Raw genomic sequence first — 25107 nt, forward strand, 5'->3', positions numbered from 1 at the left:
GATGCGTCGAATTACATTCAAAAAAAAGACCATGCAAAGTTCGATGTGAGAAGGCCATCCCAGAAGACCATTCCAAAGGACACTCCAAAACAGCATACAAGAAGACCATGCATACAAACTCCAAAAGGCCTTGCCTGATGATCGGTCCAAAGGACCCGTGAGATTCCTATATAGCCTACTGCACCAGGTATCATGCCCCTGAGAGCCACAGCAACAGTCAATTCAGACTACGGAACCTTGGCCTCTCAGCTTGCTGTCTGAGTGTCTCGAGTTCGATGCGTTTGTTCCGGGGGTGCACTTCTTGGGATTCGGCGGTCGTACCGACCTCGATGCCAAGCCCCTCGGATGCACCGATCACATCATTGCTTATCGATAAGCTACAAAGTCGCCTTCCGATGCCGGCAATACTTATCGATAACGAAATTGCGTGATTGCGTGCTCTCCGCTAGTCCTGATTAGGCAACATAGTCTGGGGGGTTTACTACTATACGACTGACAGATTTCCAAGTCTCATGGCCCTCTTCGTTTGCGCGATTCTTTTCTGTGGGTTGACTTCTTTTCTTGTCAATTAGTACGACTTTTGCTTCTTTTCAAGCAGTATCGGACAAGAAAAACCGTCGAAATCATGGCGGTACCAAAGTCAACTACTCTGTCTGATCTGGCAGGCCCTACTTATACAACTGCCCAGACATTGATTCAGCAAGTGGCGTATTTGCTGAGCGACAAGATCTTCTCATACTCCCCGGAGACGTTCGATCTCGATGCATCATTGCGCAAATGGTCAGCTGCCCAGGAAACGAAGACCAACGGCGAGTCTCCTGTCGTGAACACATTGGAAACTCGCCAAGGTGCCGGGAACCTGGCTCTGGGCTATCTGTTCTCTCAGGACTTCGACCTGAAGAAACGTCATATTCCCCAGGGAATTGTTGCTTCCTCTGCGACCCTTCCATACATGCGTTCCGCGTTGGAGCAGCTCTCTCTGCTCTACTCCGTCGCCAGCCCCGTGGCTGCTCACGTTGCCGCCGTCGACTACACCAGTGATGAGGGCCTCGTTTCCGACTACGTTTCAGCGCTCGCCTTGGCCGAGGACCTTGGCTTGGGACTAGTCAGCAGTGGCTCTGCTCACGAGTCCCAGCACATGGCACTTCTCACCACCTTGCTGGCCTCCGTCTTGCCCACAATCCACATCTATGACGGTGTCCGGGTCGGCCGTGACACCACTCGTGTTATTGATGTCTTGGACAAGGAGGGTGTGACCCGCACCTATGAGGCTGTTCGCAAAGCCCTCGATGACTCTCGGAACCGCCATCTTGATGCCCAGGGCAAGCTTTTGGAAATCCTGAAGGGTTTGAACGGCGAGCTGGGCACCGACTACAGTGCCTTTGAATACCACGGCCATGCAGAACCTGTCTCTGTATTGGTCGTATTTGGCACTGTCGAGGCGGCCCTTGCGACTCAGATTGCACGCTCACTCGCCAAGAACGGTATTCCCATTGGTGTGGTCAATGTCCGCGTGTACCGCCCCTTTATCGAGGAAGAATTCATGCGTGTGCTTCCCAAGACCACCAGAACTGTGGGGGTTCTTGGCCAGGTTCCCAGCGAGCAATCCGTTCAAGAGGAGGGCGTGCACTCTGCGCTGTTTGAGGACGTCCTTGCCTCTTTGACTTTCGCTACCGACCGTGAACATACTGCAGTGTGCGAGGAGATCAAGTACTCTCGGGCTCAACGATGGGATCTGGTCAGCATTGCTGCCACCTTCCAGCGCATCTTTGACAAACCAATTTTGCCTGTCAACGGTGCCAGCAATGGATCCTCTCCTCTGCAGCTTCTGGACCCTGCTACTGTTCAGGAGTATATCTTCTGGGACGTTGACACCTCGGTCACTGATGAGGCTTCCGTTACTCTGAGCCAGGCCCTTGCTGCTGATTCTGCCAGCAATGTCACGGTCAGCAAAGTGAACGACAACCTCATTCAGGGTGGAGCTATCCGAGTCGACATCCGCAAGAGTGCCAAGATCATCGACGCTCCTTACGCCATCGCGACTGCCGACGTCTCTTATGTTGGTAACATTGCTCTCCTCAACGACGTCGATGTCCTTGCCTCCATCAAGGACAACGGTAAGCTTATTCTTAATGCCCCCGGCGTCAAAGACGAGGATCTCGAGAAGAAGCTGCCCGTGGCTTTCCGTACTGCCGTGACCCAGCGAGGCATCTCGCTCTTCGTCGTCGACCCAACTATCGCCGAGGACTCATCATTGGAGCGCGAGATTCTTCAAGCCGCATTCATCCGTGTTGCCCTTCCCGCTCAAGAGGGTATCGCCATAAAGAAGCTGGCTTCCATCTCCATCAATGCAGAGTCGTTGGAGAAAGTCAGCAAGGAACTCGAGAAGATCTTGCGGGAAATCGAGATTCCCGCATCCTGGAAGGAGTCTGAGGATGCCAGCCAAGTGAACGAGCTGCCCGCGGATATCAACCCCAATAGCTTTGTTGCGTTCGATAAGGAGGAGTCCGAGCCCCCTACTCTCCTCAAGGATTGGGAGACTGCCGCCCGTGGCCTTGCCTTCAAGGAAGCCTTTGGCACTAGAAGCGCTCTTCGCCCTGACTTGTCCACAAAGACTTTCACAGTACACGTCAAGGAGAACCGGCGCCTCACCCCTGTCACGTATGACCGCAACATCTTCCATATCGAGTTTGATCTGGGTGATTCTGGCTTGACATACGACATCGGAGAGGCTCTGGGTGTCCATGCCGAGAACGACCCCGAGGACGTGATGAACTTCATCAAGTTCTACGGGTTGAACCCCGATGCTATTGTAGAGGTGGCTCGCCGTGAGGATCCCGCCGTGCTCGAGAACCGCACTGTGTACCAGGCTCTTGTGCAGAACGTTGACATCTTCGGCCGTCCCCCCTAAGCGCTTCTATGAGGCTCTCGCTGAATTTGCCACCGACCAGAAGGAGAAGACCGATCTCCTTACCCTTGGAGGCCCCGATGGCGCTGTGGAGTTCAAGCGTCGTGCCGAGGTTGACACGATCACCTTTGCCGATGTTCTTCTCGAGTACCCCTCTGCTCACCCGGACTTCCATGAGATCGTGCGTCTTGTCGGGCCTTTGAAGCGTCGTGAGTACTCTATTGCTTCGTGCCAGAAGGTCAGCCCCAACATCGTCGCCTTGATGATTGTTGCGGTTACTTGGACCGATCCTAAGGGCCGTGACCGCTTCGGTCTTGCCACTCGCTATCTGAGCCGCCTTCAGCCTGGCACGCCCGTTAGTGTCAGCGTCAAGTCCAGTGTCATGAAGTTGCCTCCCAAGTCTACTCAGCCTTTGATCATGGCTGGTCTGGGTACCGGTCTTGCACCTTTCCGAGCCTTTGTCCAACACCGTGCCCTTGAAAAGGCCCAGGGTAAGGAGATCGGCTCTGTTCTGCTATACATGGGCTCCCGCCATCAGCGCGAGGAGTACTGCTATGGTGAGGAGTGGGAGGCTTACCAGGCTGCTGGTGTCATCACTCTTCTGGGAGCGGCCTTCTCTCGTGACCAGCCTGAGAAGATCTACATCCAGGACCGTATGCGTCAGACTCTGCCCGAGATCATCCAAGCCTACATTCGCGAGGAGGGCGCCTTCTACCTTTGCGGTCCCACTTGGCCGGTTCCTGATGTCACCGCAGTCTTGGAGGAAGCTATCGCTACTGAGGCCAAGAGCACTGGCAAGAAGGTTGACACGCGCAAGGAGATTGAGAAGCTCAAGGATGAGGAACGTTACGTTCTGGAGGTGTATTAGACATTTCATTGGCCATCGTGAAAACCACGGAGAGGCAGGCGGCTGCATCTCTTCCTGTCTGCTCCGTTTTTGATTGTTTGTTTATAGACCCATTTGCAAAAGAATCATGAATTTGAATGACATACGTGAGTGCTATACTGTAAATGCTATGTATTACTTTCATCAGTAACCTTGTATCCCTCGCACCTTGCGTCTCGCCGTCTACAAGCGATCGCCTTCATTCACGTTTAACTCCAGTGCCCGTGACTATCAATGTCGTTGCAATACTCCGATTCAGTTGACAGGACGGCCCCTTGTCGGCCCAAGAATCTCGCTTGGAATGATTGTGGATTCAGCGGTCAATCCACAGTTATTGGAAGTCACTCACTTGAAGATTGTACAAAGTTTGTCAATTATAGCCACTGATCCGTGGACTTGAAAATATCTAGATGACATGAGACATGAGAAAAAGTAAAAGAAATGCTGATCGGCCCATACTTCGAAAAACTCCCATCTTACGCTTAATGACGAGACACATGAGTACCATCTTCCTTCACGTCGATCTTGCTGCCCTTGCTAGGGTGCCCGCGTTGACTCGAAGCGTCTCTGCCCGCATTGCGCGAAGGTCCTCCTTCCTGGGCTCCTCTCCATTTGCTCGCCTCCTTGTTGGCAGCACTCATGTTCAGGGTTCCCTTTTCGCCCTTCGTCCGCGACTCTTGCTCTGTGGCTTCCAGCTCACTCTCAGGCTTGGTGGTGGAAGGGTCAAAGGCCGTGTCGTGCTTGGCGATCTCGTCGTGAGTCGCAGTGTTGGTCGCTTCGGTGTTCTGAGGGTCAAGCTTCTCGCGGTCAAAGTCTCGGCTATCCTTGAGCAAGCGAGGCGCAACAATAAAGGTGCGGCAATTGGCAGCAGGGCGGGGCACCCAAATCGCTGAGTGGACGGACTGGATTGGCCGAATGCCGTGTCGAGCGCTCAGGATGAGGCTCTTTCGCATCATCGTGTGGGTTGGTATCAATTGCGATCTGAGAGTGTAGAGCGTAGACTTGATGTTTCAGCTGCGGAAGATGTCTCTGTAGGGGGCCTCCGAATCACTGCGAGTGGATTGTTTTCAATGGAAAGAGAAAGTGTCATTCACTTAGAAGAAGATGAAGATGTTTTCGAAGCTTTGTGTCGAATGCCTTGTTCCGAGTGTCACGGTAGGTAAGGTCGAAAAGAAAGAGCCAATCATGGTGACGTCATTCCCGACGCAACCCAAGGAGGTAAATGTGGAGAATGTGTTCTGGTTCATCCCCGCCTACAAAGCTTCAGTAGAACGGGAGCGGGATGTTCAGATTACTATACAGTTATACAGTATACAGCACAAAGTGCAGGTGCTTGCATGCATATTCTCATCATGTGTTTCGTAGGAGAAGGTATAGGCGAGAATGGAAGAAAAGAAATGCTTTCAAGTTTCCGAACAGACCCTTTGATCACTACAACATATTGAAGACATCCATCCTCATAGACAGGAGTGTCACTATCCGACAAATACGCCCAGAGGACTGACTGACTCTTCACTGAGACAGGGCCCTACGTACTGCCACGTAAACAATCCGTCGTTGGACTCAATACATGTTGGTCGCAAAGTAGAGGAGATGACAAACTCTTAGTAAAGGCAATGGGCTGGATCGCGCTTCCAACTCCACTCGTGACGGGCTTACAGGGTATGGAACAATAATGTCAGCATCTGGTGAGTCAATGCGCATGGAATGTCTATCGATATCCGGTGACTTGTTGTTGCGTGACATCCTTTGCACCAAGGTGCTTGCTCCGTTACATTCCTGGGAATGCTGAATCGCTACCACTTCACAACAGAGACTCAGCGACTCATTCTACTGAAGTTCAGGACGACAAACGCAGGCAGTCTGCTCTATACGAACATCATATATCTCGAGATACCAAGCGTACCGTGCATAAGACAGATCCAGGCACGAAGGTCGTCTATGAATCGCGATTGCAATTGAATGATGGGACTTACAAGTAACTACAACTTGGAGACGTTATGCAAAACAAACCGCAGGGAGGAAAGCCGCTTCGAGAACGCGATGGCCTGGAAATTTCCAGTATGGCAGTCTGTGGTTTGGATTAAAAAAAGTCTCAAGAGCCATGATCTAGTGACTGTCAGCCAATGATCATTGCAGTAGGACCTGCAGTGGCAGATATTCACTGCAGTGTCCAATTCGGCCTGATCTAGCCGAAACGACCCATTCCTGCAAATACGAGGGCACACTTGGCCCCTAGAGGTGGGGAGTGGCTGATTAGCTGCAGATGACCAAAGAGCATGCTCGACAGGATGATTGGGCACAGTGCCCGGCTTCCAGAGATGCTTCTCCGGAGCTCAAGCCAATGTGCATGTCTGGGTCTTACCCACCAACAGTGGCTTTGGTCCTTTGGGTCCCAAAATTTGAGGTCGAAGACCACGATTTGTTGCAGGTAAGACGTCTGTACGCACAAGGTACGGGAGCCTCCGTCCGCTTTGAGATCACGGGACCAGAAGGGCCCAGCGGAGTGGAAGCATGTATGCGGGTCGAGAAATTCAATTTCAACGTTATGAATTGAGTCAGCCAGGCCTGAGAAGGGTCAACTTTCGTTGAATGAAAAAGATCTGATGGCGGAGAAACACGAAAAGAGGGGGAGCGGTTTTAACAATTTCACGTGTTGGGCAGGAAATCGCCGCGATGGACCACCATTTTTGGGATCTGATCCTTGCTCACTAGCAGTTCAGACTCACCCTATTCGGAGAAAGGCATCTGTGGATGGTGCTTAAGACGGGGCAAGAGGCAAAAATGCAGGAAATTTGGGAAGCTGATTCGATGATATCCTGAGGATGGCTTCAGATTCGCTGCTCCGATGCTGTGAACTCTGCACTCACCGTCACGCTCATCGAGGCTGGCTGCTGTCATTCACCAAGTTCGATTGTAATGGAAGTATCCAAACCCGATAATCTTGATCATGGATCGGCATTGCCTTTCTAGGTAATAACCTTCACCGGGGGGCGGTGGCTCCTGGTCTATCACACGAAGAAGTCGGCATTCTATCAGTTTTCCACAGGAGTTTGATCAGAAATGGGCGTTTGCGCGATGCAGCCACCTCACCTCTCAACTAGGGTTTGGCGTGAATCACCTCTCACGTCACTGCGAAGAGGCAGGGGTTCCGACCTGGCCACTCAGTCCACGTCCATCACACCTAGAGCGCAGAGTAACGGGAACATCTCGATACACAATCCTCCCAGCCGATGTTCAATCCCAGGCAGTCGAACTATCGAGCCAAAGGGCAAGTGCCACGTCAGAGTCTCCGAGCTCTTGCGCAGCTGCATGGGCTTGAGCAATATGCGGAAGAGTGAAGGTTCGCGTCGACGATGAGTCTGGCGCGACTCCCTGATCCTATCATTTGCGCCCCAGACAATGAACGAACATCCTTGGGCCATTCACGGAAGCATGAACAGATGCCAGACTCGGTTCTTGCAGGCGGAACAAGTCAGCTGAACGAAAGTGGAACTTTTCTTTTTCAGTTCCCGGGTGATCGATAGAAAACCCAATTGAAGAGACCGGCATCCTCGCAAGTACAATGTACCATTGACAGAGCCTCAGTGACGCGACTATTGCCACTCGCGTGCAGGACTATTGGCCCAGAAACACGGAGCGGAAACTCACGGCACAGTGCAGGATGAGGATCAGACCCCAATCTCGGCGTCCTTGACCAAACAGTTCGGCATCTACACCTGAGAAGCACAGAGACACCCGTAAACTTGAAAAGTCGATGCGAACTTTGAACTAATTGACCGCAAACATTGCTGCATTAATGCAATGGTGGAGCCTTGTCGAATGGCTCAGTGATGTGGAGATGCATCTGCAGGCAATCACATTGACGGTAACACTGGACAGATGTCTCCTGTCGGTAAAGGATGTTGATCTTGACCCGTTCGTGGTGTTACGGTCCTTTGAAAATTGAGGGAGAAAGCCAATGGCGGATGCCTCGCGAAAGCCCGAGACTTGCTAGTTGGCTCCTAATTGAAATCAAGGTAAAGAGAATTTACCACGCATTGTCTGATCTGTCCCCAGTTTCAAGTGTCGTCTTAGTTGGACAAGATTGTGTCCCGGAAGATGATAGGGCCTGGAAAAGGCCTGAACTCGACAGCTGGCAAAGACAAGGAGTTGCTAGGATATGCATGGTCTTCCGTTCAGAACGCGACACGATCACCGGAATGACATTCCATGCGAACTCTATGCACATGGAAGCGGGGAAATGCAACAGCGAGAGCATGGCTGCAGGAGCTGGATTTTGGAAAAGGATAGCGAAGAGCCATCCATTGAGCCACTATACTTTCATTGTGAATCATCATGCCCAAGCGAAGCATGCATCTCGAAGTGTTCACTTACCCTGGCAATTGCCATCCGGGAAACATTGGGCACCTCATATTCTCCACCCGTCCGGAATCAATCGTAGCCAACCGGATTGGCCTCAAGCAGGCTGATATGGTCTCTTTCAAGTGATCGAGAGACACGGACTATGAGCCGTCCCACTGCATCAAATGTCGATCTCGTGAAGGTCTTGAAAATCGACGAGAGCCAAGGCCGTGGAATGATCATGTCGACCAGAGCATAAATAGAGCCCTTGGAACCACCAGCTCACAGTTTGATACTCAAAGCAGTCAGCTCGTGTTTCAGTTTCATCGTTTCGAGCAGTCAGCTCAGGTCAATTGGTCATTTTTGCACAGTCTTTCATCTGCTCTGCAGCTCTTGAAGCTCTCTTGTTTTCGATCTATCGCAGAACTTTCCAAAAATTCCAGTCGAAGAGACCATTTATCTATCAAGAGAACTTCGACAACAAGCTAAAGCCAATCGAAGAAAGACCCCTGAAGACCTGAAACGAAAGCATTGGGTCTGAGAGTACGTGGACCCTGGCAAAACCAAAACTTGACTTGGCACTGACCATCCGAAGGACATGTGCTTTTACAATCAAAGACGTTTCTCGTGTGGGGACTGGAGCTGGACCAGTTTTGCCCATCGGTGCAACTATGAATATCGCACTGGCGAGACCTGCGGCATGAAATTGGTGAACCTCACTGAGAACGCGAATAGTAAATGTCGGCTCTGTGAGAAGATTGAAACCAAACTTCGTCGACGAAGCGCCGAAATTGATCGTTTGGAGCGATGGAAGAGGGAGGGATCCAACCTCGTAGCCTCGATTGACCATTGCCACAAACTCATCATGGAGCTCGACAAGGAGATCATGGGCTTGCAACGCGAGCGCGAGGACCGTCGGCGCACATTGCTGAGGTAGTCCCCTCGTCGTCCACCAAAACTGGGCGGCGTTTGTGGGGTTGGTTGTATACTTGATGCTGTTTTGTTGAGTGGTTGATTGTCTTGACTCTTTTTGATTTGGCTCCATCTGCTGGAAGTTTGGAAATAGTGTTTCAGGTTTCACCGCGCAAGCATATTTTGTGACATCAGGGCTGGATTCGACGCAGTGATTGATTTTAGCTTGAAGCATGCCTTTCTAATACAATTTAATATTTGTCCTCACTCATTGGCTGCGAAGCAGCTGCGAAGCAGAAAAATTCCTCAAGACCACAGGCTTAGATCAGTTGCTGAATAGGTGGATGAGGGCTAGTCACGTCGTAAGCGCCCATATCATTGGGGTAAGCGGCTCGCTAGCCCAAGAACCAGTCTGGTTGCCAGATCTAGGAGATTCTGATGCACGGCTATCCACAGGCGAAGATGTCGTTGGTAGCTCATGTCTGTCCACTCGTTTGAGCGAGTTCAGTTTCATAGCTGCACGGTTGGCGGAGGGATGAAGTGCAGTCGATATGCGGGCTCGATGTGTAAAGCCCCTCTTGTCACGTGGAATGGCAGTTATGGCAGGAAGCACAGGCCCCGGATATTGACCGGACTTGAGAACTACGGTGATTGACAGTGCGTGGTACGAGACGGCCAGGTTCAAAGGTTCAAGGTATGCCTATCAGTACTTTTGATTTACTCTAACCGCTGCAACTATGCGAGTTGAGTTACCACAATTGGCAGCTGGCTTTACATTAATCAGACTATGGCCTCACTGTTTGGCGACGAAGCAGTCAATAATGGACCCAAGTCAATCTTCCGCGAGGATGCTCTCAATTAAAATCAAGCTCCAAGAGAGCTGCCTTACTCGAAAGTAATGACCCTTAACATTAGGAGGAGAAGAATGGCATCCGCATGAACTGGAGCATATATTGGGCCGAGTATGAGGGTGAAGACGTATCTCAATCATTCAGATATCTGCATCCTTGAGGCTAAGAAGGGAAGCACATTCTATTTGATTTCTCCGGCCTCGGGCTCGTCATCCACTTTGGCCAGCCCTTGTTCTCTCAAAAGGGCGTCGATCTCGTCAGCTGTCCACAAGTGATGGTAAATCTTGCCATCCTTGGTCTGCCCAACGGTTGCAAATTCGACTATAATGGTGTAAGAAGATGTTAGCGGAAGCTGCATGCAAATCTTTCTTTCGCAAAAAATGTGAGCAAAGTGACCGGCTTACTCTTTTCACTGCTCAGCTTTGTCGAGTCCATCGTCTTGCTGAGGACTTTGACAGCCATGGCGCATGCCTCCTGCAAAGTAGAGTCCTCCTTGTAGTCTTGCTTGAGCAAACTTTGCGCACTGGCATTGTTGGCGCCAACACTTGTGGCCTTCCACCCGCCATAATTACCACTGGGATTGCTCTGGTACAATTGGAACTGTCGCAGATGGTCCCAGCCAGCGTAGATGAAAGAGACACCGAACGGGCGGAGACCTCCGTGTTGAGTATATCCTTGCTTCAAATCGCAGAGTCTGCGCACTAGCTGTTCGCAGGGAATGTCTTCGTTGTAGGTGAGGAGGTAGCGCTGGGCGTTTTGACGGGCGTAATTGATGAGGATATTGGCATCGGCGTTCATTCCAGCGACCGCGCAGATCATGTTACTAGTTTGCAGTCAGCATCCAAACAAACAATTTCCCATGATGAGCCTGGTAGGCACAGCTTTCACTGTTCCCTGACGTACTCGTTGATGGTGTACAGCTTCTCGGCTGAGGTATCCTGCTCCAGCAGCTTGCTGGTCACCTTCCTTTCTGCAGCAAGGACGATGCCGTCCTTGGCTAGAATGCCGAGAGCAGTGCCAGCATGTGAGATAGCCTCTAGGGCGTATTCGACCTGATAGAGCCGACCCTCTGGGGAGAAGATGGTTGTCTTTTCCAGGTCATCATATGTTAGCTAAACCACGGTCTGGCTGCAATCCCCAAGGCGAAGTATGCTGGACATACCCGTGAGTCATAACGTCGAGACATGTTGCACAGCCCTCGATGCGAAAAGTTGTCTATGAATCAAAGAGCTTGGGAAATGGAGCAATTGCAGCAGATAGATGAGAGTTCCGGAGTTGGAGGCGGAACATTGAGCTCTGGGAAGGTCCAGGCAACCCGCCCTGGCGCGTCCTCTGTCATCCGCCAAGCTCGGACCACCTCACCTCATCCGAAAAAGCATCCAACGAGCTCGTCGAGCTCTCCATGCCGAGGCCGCAAGGTGGTTTAAACGCAAGGAAATTTCGAACAATCGACTCCCCAGAATCATGCTGAGATCTACGTACAATCCGCCACCGCCTCTGCCTCCAGGGTGGTCGGAACATCGTGCGCCTTCAGGTTAGTTCCGCTTCCGCGAGATCGAGCGCTGAACAAGCTAACTAACGTTGATTCCAGGTCATTTGTACTACTATAATGCGTCCACAAAGCAATCCACCTACAAGAGACCGGAATCTCAGAGCACACAAAGTGCCCAACCAAGTGCGCCTGTACTGCCCATCGCCGGATCTACGCATTCACTTCCTTTCTACTCACCCGAAACTCTACCACCATTCTCGTCAACGCCGTACGGACCGGCAGGTTTTAGCCCCGGCAGCGCGCAACATAGCCAAACCCAGCACAAACCCGGAAATACTAGTGGCGGATTCCGTGGTGGGAGGGGATATCAAGACCGAGGGCAGCGGGACGCACGGGATCGGCCAAAGTCCAAGCACGCAATCCCTCACTGTGCGCCATGGGTTCTTGTGAAGACCAAGTTGGGCCGACGGTTTGTACACAACCCAGAGACAAATGAGAGCTTCTGGAAATTTCCAGAGAAAGTCCTGAAGGGCGTCGTAGAATACGACCGGCTAGAGCGCGAGAAGCAGGAGAGAGTCGAGCGCGGCGACGAATTGGAACAGGCGGACGAAACCAAAAAGGGGGCCACAGAAGCTTTACAACCCTCAAATGTGTCAGGTGCGGGAACTGTGAACGAGACTCGTGAAGAAATCTCTTCACATGCTCAGGACAGCGAGGAGTACGAAGAGGTCGAGGTCACCGATGATGAGGACGACGACGAGGAGCATGGCCAAGTGTCAAAGCGCGCTCGCACTGAGAGCCCCGACAAAACAGATCAGCCACTGGAATTCACAGAAGAGGATATGGATTATCAATTGGCAGCTATGGGAGAAGATTATGGCCTGGAACCTGGCGAATACGGCGAGCCCGGCGATGATTGGGAGGAAGGAGCTGAAGGCCTCCCGCTGACGGAGGCGGACGCAGAAGCTTTATTTCGTGATTTGCTTGACGATTATCGTGTCAACCCCTTTTCGACATGGGAGAAAATCCTTGAGGAGGGGCGTATCATTGACGATTCAAGGTACACTGCTCCTGAAAATATGAGGACTCGCCGGGAAATCTTCTCAAGATGGAGTAAAGACCGCATTAAGGATGTGCAGTCTCGAAAGGAGCAACAGGAGAAAGAGGATCCACGGATCAAGTACCTGGCTTTCCTCGAGGAATTTGCTACACCAAAGCTATACTGGCCTGAATTCAAGAGGAAGTATAGAAAGGAAGCAGATATGAGGAATTCCCAACTTTCCGACAAAGATCGCGAAAAGCTATATCGCGACTATGTTGCCAAGCTAAAACTTCCTGAAAGCACCCGCAAAACCGATCTCTCAGCACTTCTCAAAGCGGTGCCACTGCACGCTCTCAATAGGTTATCGAACTGCGAGGCCCTCCCGTCGATGGTCGTCACTGATGTTCGATACATCGCGGTTCCTCGAAAGATCCGAACGCCGCTCATCGAAGCTTTTATTTCAACTTTGCCGCCCCCGCCGGAGCAACAAATGACCGCAGAGCAGCAAGAGGAGCATGATCGAAAACAAAAAGAACGAGAGAAGCGGGAGAGAGCACTTGCGGATCGAGAGAAACGCGTTGAAGAAGACAAACGGAGACAGCGTGGCGAGCTTCTTCGCGGCAAGCATCTTCTACGGGAAGGCGAAGCTGAGATAGCCGAGGCTATGAAAGTTCGAAAAGATGGTCTCCGTGCTTATATGGAAATCGACGATCCCCAGCCAAGCAATATCGTCGAAGATTCAAGCCGTCACAATTGAGTATAATGTAAACATTATCATGAATGTCCGGGTGCAGCACGAATGAAAACACCACAGTTCAACCCTCGCTCCAGGAATTGCCCTCCGCGGTACATTTGTCGGGTATCAATGTATTAGGTAGTCTCTATCGGATACTTTTCTAAAGGTCGTCTCTCGTAAAGAGGCTGGAGTTATTTGAATCGCCAATCATCCCAGTCTTCATCCTCATACTCTTCACTCCCACTGTCCTCTACCCGCTGGTCATCGGCCACAGTAGTATCTGTAGTCTCCTCCGAGATACGCTTCTGTCGTAGTTCTTCCCTTCGTTGTTTCAATCTGCGAACTCGTTCTTCAAGTTGGTCCATCTCATCAAACTCTTCCTCCAGAAACCGAGCTGCATCCTCGCGTTCACCTGCCAACTCCGCCTCTCGAGATCTTGTGCTTGAGATTCGCTCGCTCTGTTGCTGCATAGCTAGCTCTTCAGTCGTAACGGGGGCGGCAACGATCGTGGCTTGTGCGGAGACCACAGCTGGAACATTGCTCGTCTTTGTAGGAGCAACAACCTCACGCTCGAATGCAGCCCATTCATCTTCATCGACGGCCTGTGACGATACCTCCCGTGCAGAGTCGGCCGGAAATTCTGTCCTCATAGTCATAGAAACATCTTCTTCCGGCTGAGAAGGAGGCTCAGGGCCGATGGGCTCATCCTCATCGACACGTTCGATGATGTCCTCGCCGACAGTAACATCCGGATTAGAGGCACGAGCCTGTACGTTGACCGCAGCTTGTACAGACTCAAGATCCGTGGATCGAAGCTTCTTGTGCATGACGCCATCGCTGTGGTCGACCTTTCGCTTCTTGCTGACACGGTTGCCGGTCGTATTGGGTTGTGACGCGCCCTTGCGGGAAGCTAATTCATTCCGGAGTAGTGATCGCACGTCCGCCATTGTTCGCGACAGTCAATTATGATTCGCTTAAGTACTCGAACAGTCAGGTCGGTAGTGCAAGAATGTTGTTAGGTAGGCAAGCCGCTCAAGTGTGAGTCGCAGGGATATGAAGTTGCGGATAGTTCTTAGTTGAATAGTCAAAAGTGGATTTTTGCCATCCGGTGGGGAATGTTAACTCCGGAGAAGCTTATGAGCTGAGCGCCTGCAACGCCGCGCCGCGTCGCCGCCGTGTAGTCACGTGAGTACTGACATAAGCCGCTCCCGCAGCAGTCTAACTAGTTAACTAACTAACAGTAGCAACCCGCTTACCCATTTTCAACCTTCGTTGATCCAGCCTTCTCTCACTCAATCTTCTCATCTCTTTACTCGAATGCGCCTCTGCCCCCGAAAGTCAACTCGTTCACATCTAAAGTCCTCCAACATCAAACCGCAATCCTTTTTCCTGTACGACCTGTCACCTACTCATCAGTATCGTTGAAAGCCCGCGCTCTCCCCAGTCACGCGACCCCGCTCCAGCAGTTGTCGCGCCCAACGCGCAAGACAACATCGCGCCAGGTGAAACAAATCTTCCAGATCCGGCGCATTACTGCAGTCTTCGTACGAGGGCTATATTGCAGCCAGTATATCTGGCTGGCTCCAGGGCATCAAGTAATACAGAGGCCCGGACATCGACGTCTTTAGAGCGTCTTTTCTCGCGTATCATTTAAGCCCCGTTTGAACCCGTAGGCAGTCGAATCATCGAGATCACTGGGGACAAAGTGCGCTTCATATCCTATCTTGAGCAAGACCAAAAAACTGCAGATTCATCGTGCTGTAGAACACAGAGGCAATCTGAGCCTCTCAGCTCCTCATATCATGGCGGGTAAGCAATCGTACATATCGTCTATTTCAATCGGCCGCATCACTAGTCTCTATGCGAAGCAAGAGACAGGCGGCAGCGGCAGCGGCTGCTGCAGGACAATAACAAAGTTGCCATGGAACAGCACACTGACAACATAATCAGATGAACCCCGTCGCTCCGGGCGAGCCACCAAAGGCCAACACAAGAACCTCGAACTACCCGATGCACCCACGAAGAAAGGCAAGAGCAAAAGCCCGAAAGATCCGAAAGACAAATCAAGCAAGGCATCCGCCGAGCCCACACCAGGTCCTAGCGATGGAGAAGAGGAGGAAATCATTCGTTGTATTTGCGGCGAATATGAGGAGGAAGAGGACGTTGAACGCGATATGATCTGTTGCGATCAATGCTCTGCCTGGCAGCACAACGACTGCATGGGTCTGACCTTTGCCAAGGGTCAAGAACCGGACCATTACTACTGTGAGCAATGCAAGCCCGAAAATCACAAGGTTCTTCTGGAAAAGATTGCCAGGGGCGAGAAGCCTTGGGAAGAAGTTGCCGAGAAGCGTCGTCGTGAGGCCGAAGAAAAGAAAGCGAAGCGAAAGAAGGGTAAAAAGGGCGGCAGGAAGAGCCAAGGAAAGGCTGAGAGTAGTACTCCGGCTCGAGCAGGAACATCTGCCACCCCCGGTCCAGGCCCAGCAGCAGCTATCGACGCATCTGCATCCGCTGAGCCTGAAAACAATAGCCATTTCATTGATTCCCGACGATCAAGCACTACAAAGCGCAAGCTTGAGGACAGTGTTGAGACCGAATCTGTATGTGTCAATGGCCCGCCGCCTGCTACTAGTACCAGAATGCTAACATATCGCTGTCTACAGGGCCCTCAAGTCAAGCAACAGCGAGTCACCCCTCAAGCTACATCTCTTGCGGCTCAGAATGTTAAAGCAGAGTCACCTATGGAAACGCTGCCCGAGGTTTCGGTTGATACTCTTCAGAACTCCGCTCGTAAGAGTGCGGCTACGGCACTTGTCAAGCTATTTGTAGACCAGATCAAATTGGCTCAAAAGCAAGGCTCGACAACGTCGCTGAAGATTCAGTCGGTCGAAAGTGTTGCGCATCGACTTGGCTCAGCTATCGAGGATGCTATGTACCGCAGCTTTTGCGGCGATGCGGGCGAACCTTCGGAACCATACAAGCTGCAGCTGCGGACGATTCTCTTCAACGTCAAGAAGAATCCTTCTCTAAGGGACCGCCTGCTTTCAGGGAATCTGTCTCCAGAATCTTTGGCTCAGATGAAAGCCGAGGACATGGCCAGCGAAGAGCTGCAGCAGAAGGATGCAGAAATCAAGAGGGAAGCCGAGCGTCAACATATCATTGTTCAAGAGGAAGGACCTCGGATTCGACGGACACACAAGGGAGAGGAGCTTGTGGAGGATGAAACCCACAATGCCGCAACGGAGTCTGTTTTCTCTGCAGGTCCACGCCGGGCCATGGATGCTGATCCAACCCGGGACGATCACAGTCCTCTGACTCCAAGGGGTAATGGGTCGCAAAATGATCACGGCCGTGGGCAGTCGCCATCTGGTGTGCATCATGACCATGTCTTCCCGGAAGTCACAGCAAACATTGATGAACCTGTGCCCCACGGACGCAAGGTTCAGGCTGACGCTGAGATTGACCAGCTGCTCCGCGACGAAGAGCCTGAATCTCCACCTTACTCGCCCAAAGACTTCGGTGACGACGCCATCGTCTGGCGCGGTAAGGTGGCAATGATTCCGGTCTCGGAGTTTTCTTCCACCGCTAAGCACGTCGGAGGTGCAGAGTTGAGTGGGCGGATTCCATGGTCGCAGCTGGCGCCCTCAAGTCTGATGGTTGACGGTCGTATCGACATTCAGCTTGCCAGCAGCTACCTTTGTGGTCTACGCTTTAGTTCCTCTACAGACGTCTCTGTCATTGCCATCAGCTATCCGGAGTTGCCAGCAGATCGTGCAGGTTTTGATAAGCTTTTTGATTACTTCCAAAATCGATCACGCTATGGTGTCATTGGCAAACATCCCTTACCGGCAGTGAAGGATACCTACATCATTCCTATCGAAGCTGGCACCACGACCAAGCCCGAGTTCATTGAGTTGCTAGAGAACAACAAACTTGAGGACAGTATCAGTGAACGAATGCTTCTGGTTGTTTTTGTTGTCAAGACGGGTGAATCGAATTCGTCGTCTTTACCGCCCCCTTCCCATCGTCCCAGCCAGGAATCTGCTGTCTCTGCAAGTCCAATGCCTGCTGCTTCTCTACCTCAGCAGCAATCATCGACTACCCCCGCACACGATTCAACACTCCAGCCCACAATGCCACAGCCCAGTCCCCCAGTTGGAGGTGTCTCAAGCTCGGCCCCATACGCCCAACCAACTGCTACACAAACAGGCCCTGGGTATCAGCCTCAATCTCAAGATCAGGCAGGTCTAAAAGGAATCGCCGCAGCTATTCAAGTTCTCGGAGCGCAAGTCAACTCACCTGCTATTCAACAGCTCTTGAAAACGGCACCTAACGTGGACGTTGCACAGCTGAACGTCGTTCGTGATATTCTAGCCCAACAGCCCGCTGCGGCTGCCAGCTATGATGCCCTCATGCAGGCATTGTTTGAAACGCAGGCGAACGGCCGCATTCCTTCTTGACGTACTTTACGATATGAGTTTTCTCTTTCTTGCCCCAGTCTCTTGTGATATGTACAGTTGTGCACGGTGTTTGTGACTTGGCAAGGTCACTGGTGTTGGATATTTAGAATAAATTACCTACATTGTTACCCCTCCTTTACATATGTGTAGAGGGATGTGGAAATCCATATCAACCTTACATCTTTTGCAAGGTCACATCTTTTGATTACCAAATGCCTGGTTCAACGACATTGCTGCAGACATGCCTTTGTCCTTTTTCTGTTTCTTTTAAATGGGCGACACGAGGCGTATGAGTTTTCAACCCTCTAGGTCTGATCTACTATATATTCATATTCTATCAAATGTTGACTAATAATCTGAGCCACGAAATTTGGTGTGTAAGCACAAGCTCTTTCAAATATCCATGAATTGGCATTTAAGGTATCTGATACAGTTGGAATGGTGGTCTTGCTTGACTCCATAGCATGGTGTACTCTCTCTCCATGAAGCATCACCACTCAAAAACGCCTGCGCTATGCAAAAAGAAAAGAGACCGAAGATGAGAAGGTCCTAGAAGTAAGACAATGCAGCCTACCACCTTCCACCTCGCCGCCGGAATCCTCCTCCACCGCCGCCGCCGCCATATCTTGGACCACGCCCACCAGACCGACCGCCGGCGCTGTAGGGATCTTCTTCTTCGTGGTGTCGAACCGGCGGTGCCCGGCCCTTGAGTTCAGCGCTAAGCTTCTTGTATCCCTTTCGCATGTCTGAGTAACCCATGTGCATCTTTCCAAAGAAGTGATCCGCCAATCGTCGATCATTGTCGAGTCGACTTAAGTAGGCGCCGCACACGTCACACACTTGGAGCTTCTGGTGGCCGGACGGACCTGAGGTATCCTGGAGCAGCTTCAGATCGCGCTCGGCATTGTCTTTTTGTTGCTTTGCCGTTCGGACCTTGTGCATTTCCCCAAGAGCCATGGCAACAGATCCTGTCTCTCCGAGAACGGAGACCTCGAGGAGACCTGTGTTGATTGTGTTGTTGAGATCGGCTATTTGCTTGAGCTGTTGTATAGTAAAGAACAGGTGAGTCAGGTATCATCCGTAAGAGTCGCGTGGACTTTCTGAAATGTGACACATACCAAATTATTGGTTTGGCGAATCTCATCCGGCGTCTTCTCCAAACGACGCTGCGCTGTATCAATTCGTCGGTCACAATCGTCAATGTACTTTTGCATATCGCGCATGTAGTCGAATTCGAAGCCCCATTTTGCTTTTTCAGCTGGTGAAGCCGTCTCGTACTCGGTTTTCAGTCCTTCGCTGTGCACTTTCGGGCAGGGTCCAAGATCTTGCTTCGTATTAGTGAAGAGATCGTGTGGGCAGGTCCCGACAAGGTAGGACCGGCAGACCTTCGGGTCCGTGATCGCCAGCTGGGAATTGCGACCCTGGGCGCCACCTCCAATGAGCTGGTCAGCTGTTCATGGATAAGATGTTAGCTCGCCATCTGGTGAAAATGGGGAATATGCACGCAGTCATTGTCAACTACAGAAAAGCTCCGATTTTGTATGACGCTTACCTCCCATGAGCTGTTCCAGCAACTTTCGCTGCTCCGCCGCCATGCTGAATGATGTCTCTGAGTTTTATAGAAACGATGGCAGCACGCTTGGATAGCTGTTCAGATTCAAGAGAAATGATTGCTAACATTGGCTGTTGCGGGTTTTCGACGCCAGTGTTCGGCCATGCCGAAAGCGGTGAGGCGCGTTCATCAATGGACCAGATGGACTATTCAACAAACAGCTCCTGGTACCTTGACTGGATGACACTCGATGTCCAATGCCAAAACTATTCACACATTCGCAGGGCTCTTAATGGTGACGCTGTGAGCTAGAAATAGCAAAGAAGGTCCACAGACTCGAAGGCTGCGTCCCCGGATAGTCGACTATTCGAGTATCTCTCTGACCAGGGGCGCCGCAGACCGAGCTCCGGTATGAAGTGATGAGGGTCTCCTCATACCTTTCTCTCCCACTGGCGCTGGCCTCTGCGCTATGGAGCCATGCGACCTCGGCATCACCAGACTATAGCGAACATTTGCTACTGCAGCCGCTTCCTCAGTCATCTTTGCTCGCCTCCTTCAATTTCCGGGGCAATACCTCCCAGCAGTCCTACGACAATCAACATTTCCAATACTTCCCCCGCGCCCTAGGCCAGATCCTGCAGCATGCTTCGACAAAGGAGCTTCACCTCCGATTTACGACTGGGCGCTGGGACGCCGAAAATTGGGGGTCTCGGCCTTGGAATGGGAGCAAGGAAGGCGGCACTGGTGTCGAACTTTGGGCGTGGATAGAGGCAGCCGATGATGAAGAGTGAGCTTCTTCTTCGTCCGATTGGGACTGGCGAACATCCGCAAAGATCTAATGAAGAACTTTAGAGCTTTCGCGAAGTGGATTACTTTGACACAATCGCTGTCCGGCCTGTTCTGTGCCTCACTAAACTTCATTGATTCGACCCGAACAACTCGCCCGGTCGTCTCATTCGAACCCACCGGCGACCACAAGCGTCTGGAAAACTTGCACCTGCTTCATGGAACCCTCCCTGGAGAAGTGGTGTGTACGGAGAATCTTACACCGTTCCTGAAATTGCTTCCTTGTAAAGGCAAGGCTGGAATTTCGACCCTTTTCGACGGTCACAAGTTGTTCGATGCCGCATGGCAAAGCATGTCCGTCGACACGCGGCCTGTTTGCCCTGCGGACGGTGACTGTGTCGTCCAGATCGAACAGACTGTAGATATGGTTCTGGACATCGAGCGATCTAAGAGATCTCGTTGTCAGTCACCCTCAGACACCTTTCCCTAGTCGCTCAAGTATATGCTGACCCTTAGTAGCGAATCCCATTCCGCGTGCTGTCCCGAACGATCAACTGGCCTGTGACCCTTCCAAGTCATACAATTCTGACGACACATGTTACCCGCTTGAGAAGGCAAGCGGGCGAGCTTGGAGCTTGCAGGAAGTGTTCGGACGAACGCTCAACGGAGTTTGCCCTCTGGCTGCCTCGGAGGGTGAGAGTGAACAACCTATCTGTCTCCGAGTGCCCGATGAGCGCCAAGTATCGTACTCCGAGGGCGTGGTAGAGCACAGAAAAGCAGATGGATATACGCGCTGCTACGCCCTTTCGCCTTCCCAGCCATTTGACCTGTCTGTCCAGGAGCAAGATATCCAGCAGGAGGTTCCCCTTGAGGAGCCTGTTCTTCACGCGGAACGGACCATTGTCGGGCATGGCCAGGAGCGTGGTGGCATGCGTATGATTCTCGCCAATCCTTCCAAGACAGCCCATGTCGACTTTATCATCTTTGAATCGCTCCCGTGGTATTTGCGGCCTTATACGCACACGCTTCAAGCTAAAATTACCGACGCGAACGGTACATCACGCGAGATACCTGCATCAGAGCTTGTCACGGGAACATTCTATCGGCCCGCTATTGATCGTGAGCGTGGGACACAGCTGGAGCTGTCGCTGTCCGTCCCGGCGGCATCCACCGTTACCCTGACCTACGACTTTGAGAAAGCAATCTTAAGATACACCGAGTATCCCCCCGACGCCAACCGTGGATTCAATGTCGCACCTGCTGTGATCCGAATTTTGAGCGCGCCAAATGCCGCCCCCATCTACATCCGATCGACCAGTTTGCTTCTGCCCCTGCCAACTCCAGACTTTAGCATGCCATACAACGTTATCATTCTCACGAGCACCGTCATTGCACTTGCTTTTGGCACCGTTTTCAACATTCTCGTGCGACGAGTTGTCTCGGTCGACGAGGCGCGGGCCCTGGGCGCTCGGACACTCAAGGGGAGGATATTGAGCAAAGTCGTTGTCCTCCGTGATCGTCTGCAAAAGAAGCAGACTAAAGTTGAATAACTCGTTGCCAATTGCGATCACCTTGTAACTTATAAACCACACGACTTTTTGTCATGAATTTTGGCGTGGTTACGTCCGCGGTATTAGAGCATAGCACATCGCTCCAGTATAGTCCTACATTCGCCGGTCTGCATGACAGGGTCATCATGCTCAATACTTTCGGTAGATACCTACCACAAGCCGTCAATTCTACATGCTGTTGTTATCACGAAGCAACAAACTTGCGAAGCGCCTCCCGTCCTAGTCAGAAGATTCAAACATTCATCTCATATCGTCTATTCATGATAAAACACTTCAATACAAATCGTTAAAGCCGCAACTGATTCATGTCACCCTGCATTTCTAACCATTCTTACGACGATCCAGTCGCGCTGATCTCACGCAATATCAGGTCAGTCATGCCTTTCTCAACGTGGCTCAAAAAGACCTCAGCTAACACGAGAGAGGTCCAGCGACAGAGAGGAAGAAAGAGTTTACCTCGAAATGACATTCTTCACTGCATCCCAACCCGGAAGGGTATCCGAAGTTCCGGGCTTCTGGGCCATGAAGCTGTGATCCTCCGTGGCGCAGGTCCCATCGTTTCCTGCAACCGGGCCCTTGACGCCCGCGGCCTCATCGGCGCGCGTCATGAAGTTGTTCTCTGCTCGAGACTTTTGGTCCGTCAGGCCGAGAAAGCTTCCCTTGGTGGAAGCCAGATTGGGAGCCTGTGGATGAAGCGTGTTAGATACGGGGCGATGACTTGATGATTCGAACTGTGGGAAGGAGATGAATTCAGAGATGGAAAGGATCCCGTACTGCGACATGACCGCTGCCTTCATCGCGGGTGCTGTCGCCTGCACCGACGTTGTTGGCTGGGGTAGATTCAACACCTGAACCGCCAGAGACGGCTGAGCGGGCGTGAGAACGACCTTCGGCTTCAGACATGGTGGTGTGTTTATGCTCTGGTCTGGGATGGAATGGGTAAAAGTGCTCGGAATTGTATGTTTTGTGGAAAGCGATTATTGCGCAGAGGGAGTAGTAACGTAAAGGGAGGAGTATAGTTACAGCAGGAGAATGTAGGAATATCAAATAAATTCTGTCTGGATCACCGGGTGACGGAAGACAGCGGAGTCAGTAGTAGTAGCGAGTTTAATGACCATGATCGAATCATATCTAGCATTCCTACTCCAATCCTGTAGCTGCACATCGATCCATCATCGGTGACTTTGACCTCATCCTCCACGGATTCTTGAAATGCCGTCGATGAAGTCATCATGAGCTGCTCCGTCGTGGTGACCGGTACTGTATCCTGATTGGTGCCCGCCTGGTGCTGGGGGAAAGGCAGCGAAGACACACGCTCGTCCGGATTAACTCCGATTCCGGCCAAGTCGATTCACTGCGATTTGACTACATTTTAACCTGGACATTCACTTTCACAGACTGCCATTGATACTACAATAAAAGAGTATCATCACGAAGTTGAACCCTGCTGTCAGGGTCAAGATAGTGATGCAGATTGAAAAAGCGCCCAGATGGAACCATCTGCCTCGAAGAGTGGAGCACGGGACATCGTTGAACCGGGGAACAAGACACAACCGGCACAGCTTGTTATATCTTGATCGTATGCTGGCTTCGGAGACCCCGTCCAGACTGAAGAACCCCACAAGCTTGCGTCGCCGGGATCAACCATAGAAACAAGATCCGTTTGGTGAACTGAGATGACGAAAAGCGCTCTTCTGAGAACAACCCATAAGAGTGGTTGAATCACCTTAGTGTGGTGACCGTGTCCCTGTATACTGTCCTTAAAGAGCGGTTCATTGGGAGGTGGTTGAAAAGCTCCGGACGGTAACATCTGGACTTCATACTGTCTGGCTTGGCGATGGCCGATGATTCCGATCATACAGGCGTGTTTGAACAAATGGCCACAATTGCAACGATACTGCACCCACCATGACACATCCTGCAAAGACCTGGGCATGTAAGAAATTGGCCGTCTCCAGATTCACCAGTGCCCCGGCGATTGGAGTGCCCGCTAGCGAACCCAAGGATGAGATCCCCCACATCATGCCGAGACGGGTCCCTATATACTTGATATCGGGACAAAACACGGGATGTGCCAGAATCGAGGTCGGCCCGGTAACTAGAATCCCACTCAAGCTACCCCAGTAGCACGCCCACACAATGAAACCGGGCAGATCTGAAACCGCAACCCAGGTGAACATGGCGATCGCCGAGCCCGTCACGCCGAGAATCACGATTGTCATGGGATTCACGTAGCGAACCAGGAGATAAGGAACGATGCGTCCAATGACAGACGAGCCATTCACAATGGCGACCATATAAAAGGAGAGGCTCGTCGTCGTGTGGACCACAGTGCGAGCATACGAGGCGATATAAAAGATGGGCACATAGTAGGCTAACATGACGCAGGTCAGGGACACGGACAACAACATAAACGGCCATTCGCCAAAGGCGGTCCAGTCAATCAGACTTCGGGCCCGAGTCTTGGGTGGATGCTGGCGACAGAGGATCACACAGGCAATCAACCCCGTGAGCAGCGCTACAAATGCGATGCTTCGCACGGCCCAGGGGAAGCCAATTCGAGGCTGTAGTTGACGAAACATGACTGGGAAGACGACTGCCCCGACGCTTGATCCTACCGAGGCGATGCCAATCGCAATCGGCCGTCTAGTGGTGAAGCGGGTCGAGACCATGGTCAATGCTGGAATGTAGCTGATGCCACCGCCGATGCCGACGCAGAATCCTTGTGCTAGGAGGACCTAGTTGTATTGATGGGAGAACCTCTTAGTGAGATGGGATGATCAATGGTGAACATGAGAGTCGGAAAGAAGTGACCGAGAAGAGGGTGATCGAGAGGAGAAAAATAGGCAATATAGTAAGACTCACCTGATAATACCGCGTCGCAATGCTGGTCATCATCAAGCCCAAGACTGTGAGAAAACTGCCCATGGTTATCAAAGGTCGAACATGGCCCGAATCGACCAGCGGACCCGAGATGATGCCAACCATAGGGATCAGCGTTGCTTGAACACTGCCCACCCACGAGATGGACGAAGGCGACTGATCGGTCAGCAACTCGGTCTGATAATATTCTTGAAAGGCGCCAAAGGTAGTCAACACGCCCCTGGGAAGTGTGAGTACAGGTCTCGAGCTTCAATGGGAGAGCATGAGAGTAAGAAACCCCAAATCGAGATACATACTCACCATGAATTCACAAATACGCAGAAACCAGCAAGCACATTCATCCATGCCACCGTGCCCCCGTCGATCATTGATTCGTGATCATCGAGCTGAACTGATGGGGGTGGGAGTCCTAGCGGCGGCGAAGGGGACAGCTGTCGATCGTTGTCGACTCGCTCATTGCTATTTGGGATAGAACATGATGCGGCTTTCTCATTCATAGTTTGATGCCAGGAACAGTAGTCTCTCTCTTGCGAAGTTTACTAACAGTCATCTCCTCGCGAAGGAAGTAGGAACCAGACGATTGTTCTAGGTTTATTTCTTTCCTCAGATCGGCTGACGGGCACTTCTCTTCCAAGCTTTTACCCCACGGGGAAAGTCACTCAGCGTCTCCATTGGGTTGGGGGT

General features: G+C 51.7%; 11 protein-coding genes across 11 annotated transcripts; 5 read left to right on the top strand and 6 right to left on the bottom strand.

Annotated features, from left to right (window-relative positions):
- Positions 1–625: 625 nt before the first annotated feature.
- On the top strand, positions 626–3776 carry N7539_001022 (sulfite reductase subunit alpha; the record flags this gene model as incomplete). Its single annotated transcript, XM_056930626.1, has 2 exons — positions 626–2875; positions 2925–3776. 2 exons carry the CDS (start codon positions 626–628, stop codon positions 3774–3776), a joined length of 3102 nt encoding a protein of 1033 aa, XP_056794919.1.
- Positions 3777–4276: 500 nt separating this feature from the next.
- N7539_001023 (uncharacterized protein) lies at positions 4277–4750 on the bottom strand (the record flags this gene model as incomplete). The annotated part of the gene is made up of 1 exon (XM_056930627.1): positions 4277–4750. One exon carries the CDS (start codon positions 4748–4750, stop codon positions 4277–4279), a length of 474 nt encoding a protein of 157 aa, XP_056794920.1.
- A 4088-nt stretch (positions 4751–8838) lies between these two features.
- On the top strand, positions 8839–9075 carry N7539_001024 (uncharacterized protein; the record flags this gene model as incomplete). The annotated part of the gene is made up of 1 exon (XM_056930628.1): positions 8839–9075. One exon carries the CDS (start codon positions 8839–8841, stop codon positions 9073–9075), a length of 237 nt encoding a protein of 78 aa, XP_056794921.1.
- Positions 9076–10082: 1007 nt separating this feature from the next.
- Positions 10083–11087, bottom strand: pre9 (proteasome core particle subunit alpha 3; the record flags this gene model as incomplete). Its single annotated transcript, XM_056930629.1, has 4 exons — positions 10083–10222; positions 10306–10724; positions 10805–10989; positions 11064–11087. The coding sequence occupies 4 exons, from the start codon at positions 11085–11087 to the stop codon at positions 10083–10085; spliced, it is 768 nt and encodes a 255-aa protein (XP_056794922.1).
- Positions 11088–11365: 278 nt separating this feature from the next.
- Positions 11366–13192, top strand: N7539_001026 (uncharacterized protein; the record flags this gene model as incomplete). The annotated part of the gene is made up of 2 exons (XM_056930630.1): positions 11366–11435; positions 11493–13192. The coding sequence occupies 2 exons, from the start codon at positions 11366–11368 to the stop codon at positions 13190–13192; spliced, it is 1770 nt and encodes a 589-aa protein (XP_056794923.1).
- Positions 13193–13362: 170 nt separating this feature from the next.
- Positions 13363–14118, bottom strand: N7539_001027 (uncharacterized protein; the record flags this gene model as incomplete). The annotated part of the gene is made up of 1 exon (XM_056930631.1): positions 13363–14118. One exon carries the CDS (start codon positions 14116–14118, stop codon positions 13363–13365), a length of 756 nt encoding a protein of 251 aa, XP_056794924.1.
- Positions 14119–14973: 855 nt separating this feature from the next.
- Positions 14974–17631, top strand: N7539_001028 (uncharacterized protein; the record flags this gene model as incomplete). Its single annotated transcript, XM_056930632.1, has 2 exons — positions 14974–14980; positions 15122–17631. 2 exons carry the CDS (start codon positions 14974–14976, stop codon positions 17629–17631), a joined length of 2517 nt encoding a protein of 838 aa, XP_056794925.1.
- Positions 17632–18207: 576 nt separating this feature from the next.
- Positions 18208–19226, bottom strand: N7539_001029 (LUC7 domain-containing protein; the record flags this gene model as incomplete). The annotated part of the gene is made up of 3 exons (XM_056930633.1): positions 18208–18672; positions 18750–19081; positions 19184–19226. Coding segments are annotated over 3 exons (840 nt in total), but the record flags the coding sequence as incomplete, so codon positions are not given.
- Positions 19227–19602: 376 nt separating this feature from the next.
- Positions 19603–21519, top strand: gpi16 (GPI-anchored transamidase subunit GPI16; the record flags this gene model as incomplete). The annotated part of the gene is made up of 3 exons (XM_056930634.1): positions 19603–19970; positions 20036–20430; positions 20489–21519. 3 exons carry the CDS (start codon positions 19603–19605, stop codon positions 21517–21519), a joined length of 1794 nt encoding a protein of 597 aa, XP_056794927.1.
- A 473-nt stretch (positions 21520–21992) lies between these two features.
- N7539_001031 (uncharacterized protein) lies at positions 21993–22443 on the bottom strand (the record flags this gene model as incomplete). The annotated part of the gene is made up of 2 exons (XM_056930635.1): positions 21993–22223; positions 22315–22443. 2 exons carry the CDS (start codon positions 22441–22443, stop codon positions 21993–21995), a joined length of 360 nt encoding a protein of 119 aa, XP_056794928.1.
- A 914-nt stretch (positions 22444–23357) lies between these two features.
- N7539_001032 (putative MFS monocarboxylate transporter) lies at positions 23358–24920 on the bottom strand (the record flags this gene model as incomplete). The annotated part of the gene is made up of 3 exons (XM_056930636.1): positions 23358–24278; positions 24406–24643; positions 24724–24920. 3 exons carry the CDS (start codon positions 24918–24920, stop codon positions 23358–23360), a joined length of 1356 nt encoding a protein of 451 aa, XP_056794929.1.
- Between the last annotated feature and the right edge of the window lie 187 nt (positions 24921–25107).

Source organism: Penicillium diatomitis (assembly GCF_028827545.1).
Source record: "Penicillium diatomitis strain IBT 30728 chromosome Unknown utg000001l_segment0_segment0, whole genome shotgun sequence".
NCBI lineage: Eukaryota > Fungi > Ascomycota > Eurotiomycetes > Eurotiales > Aspergillaceae > Penicillium > Penicillium diatomitis.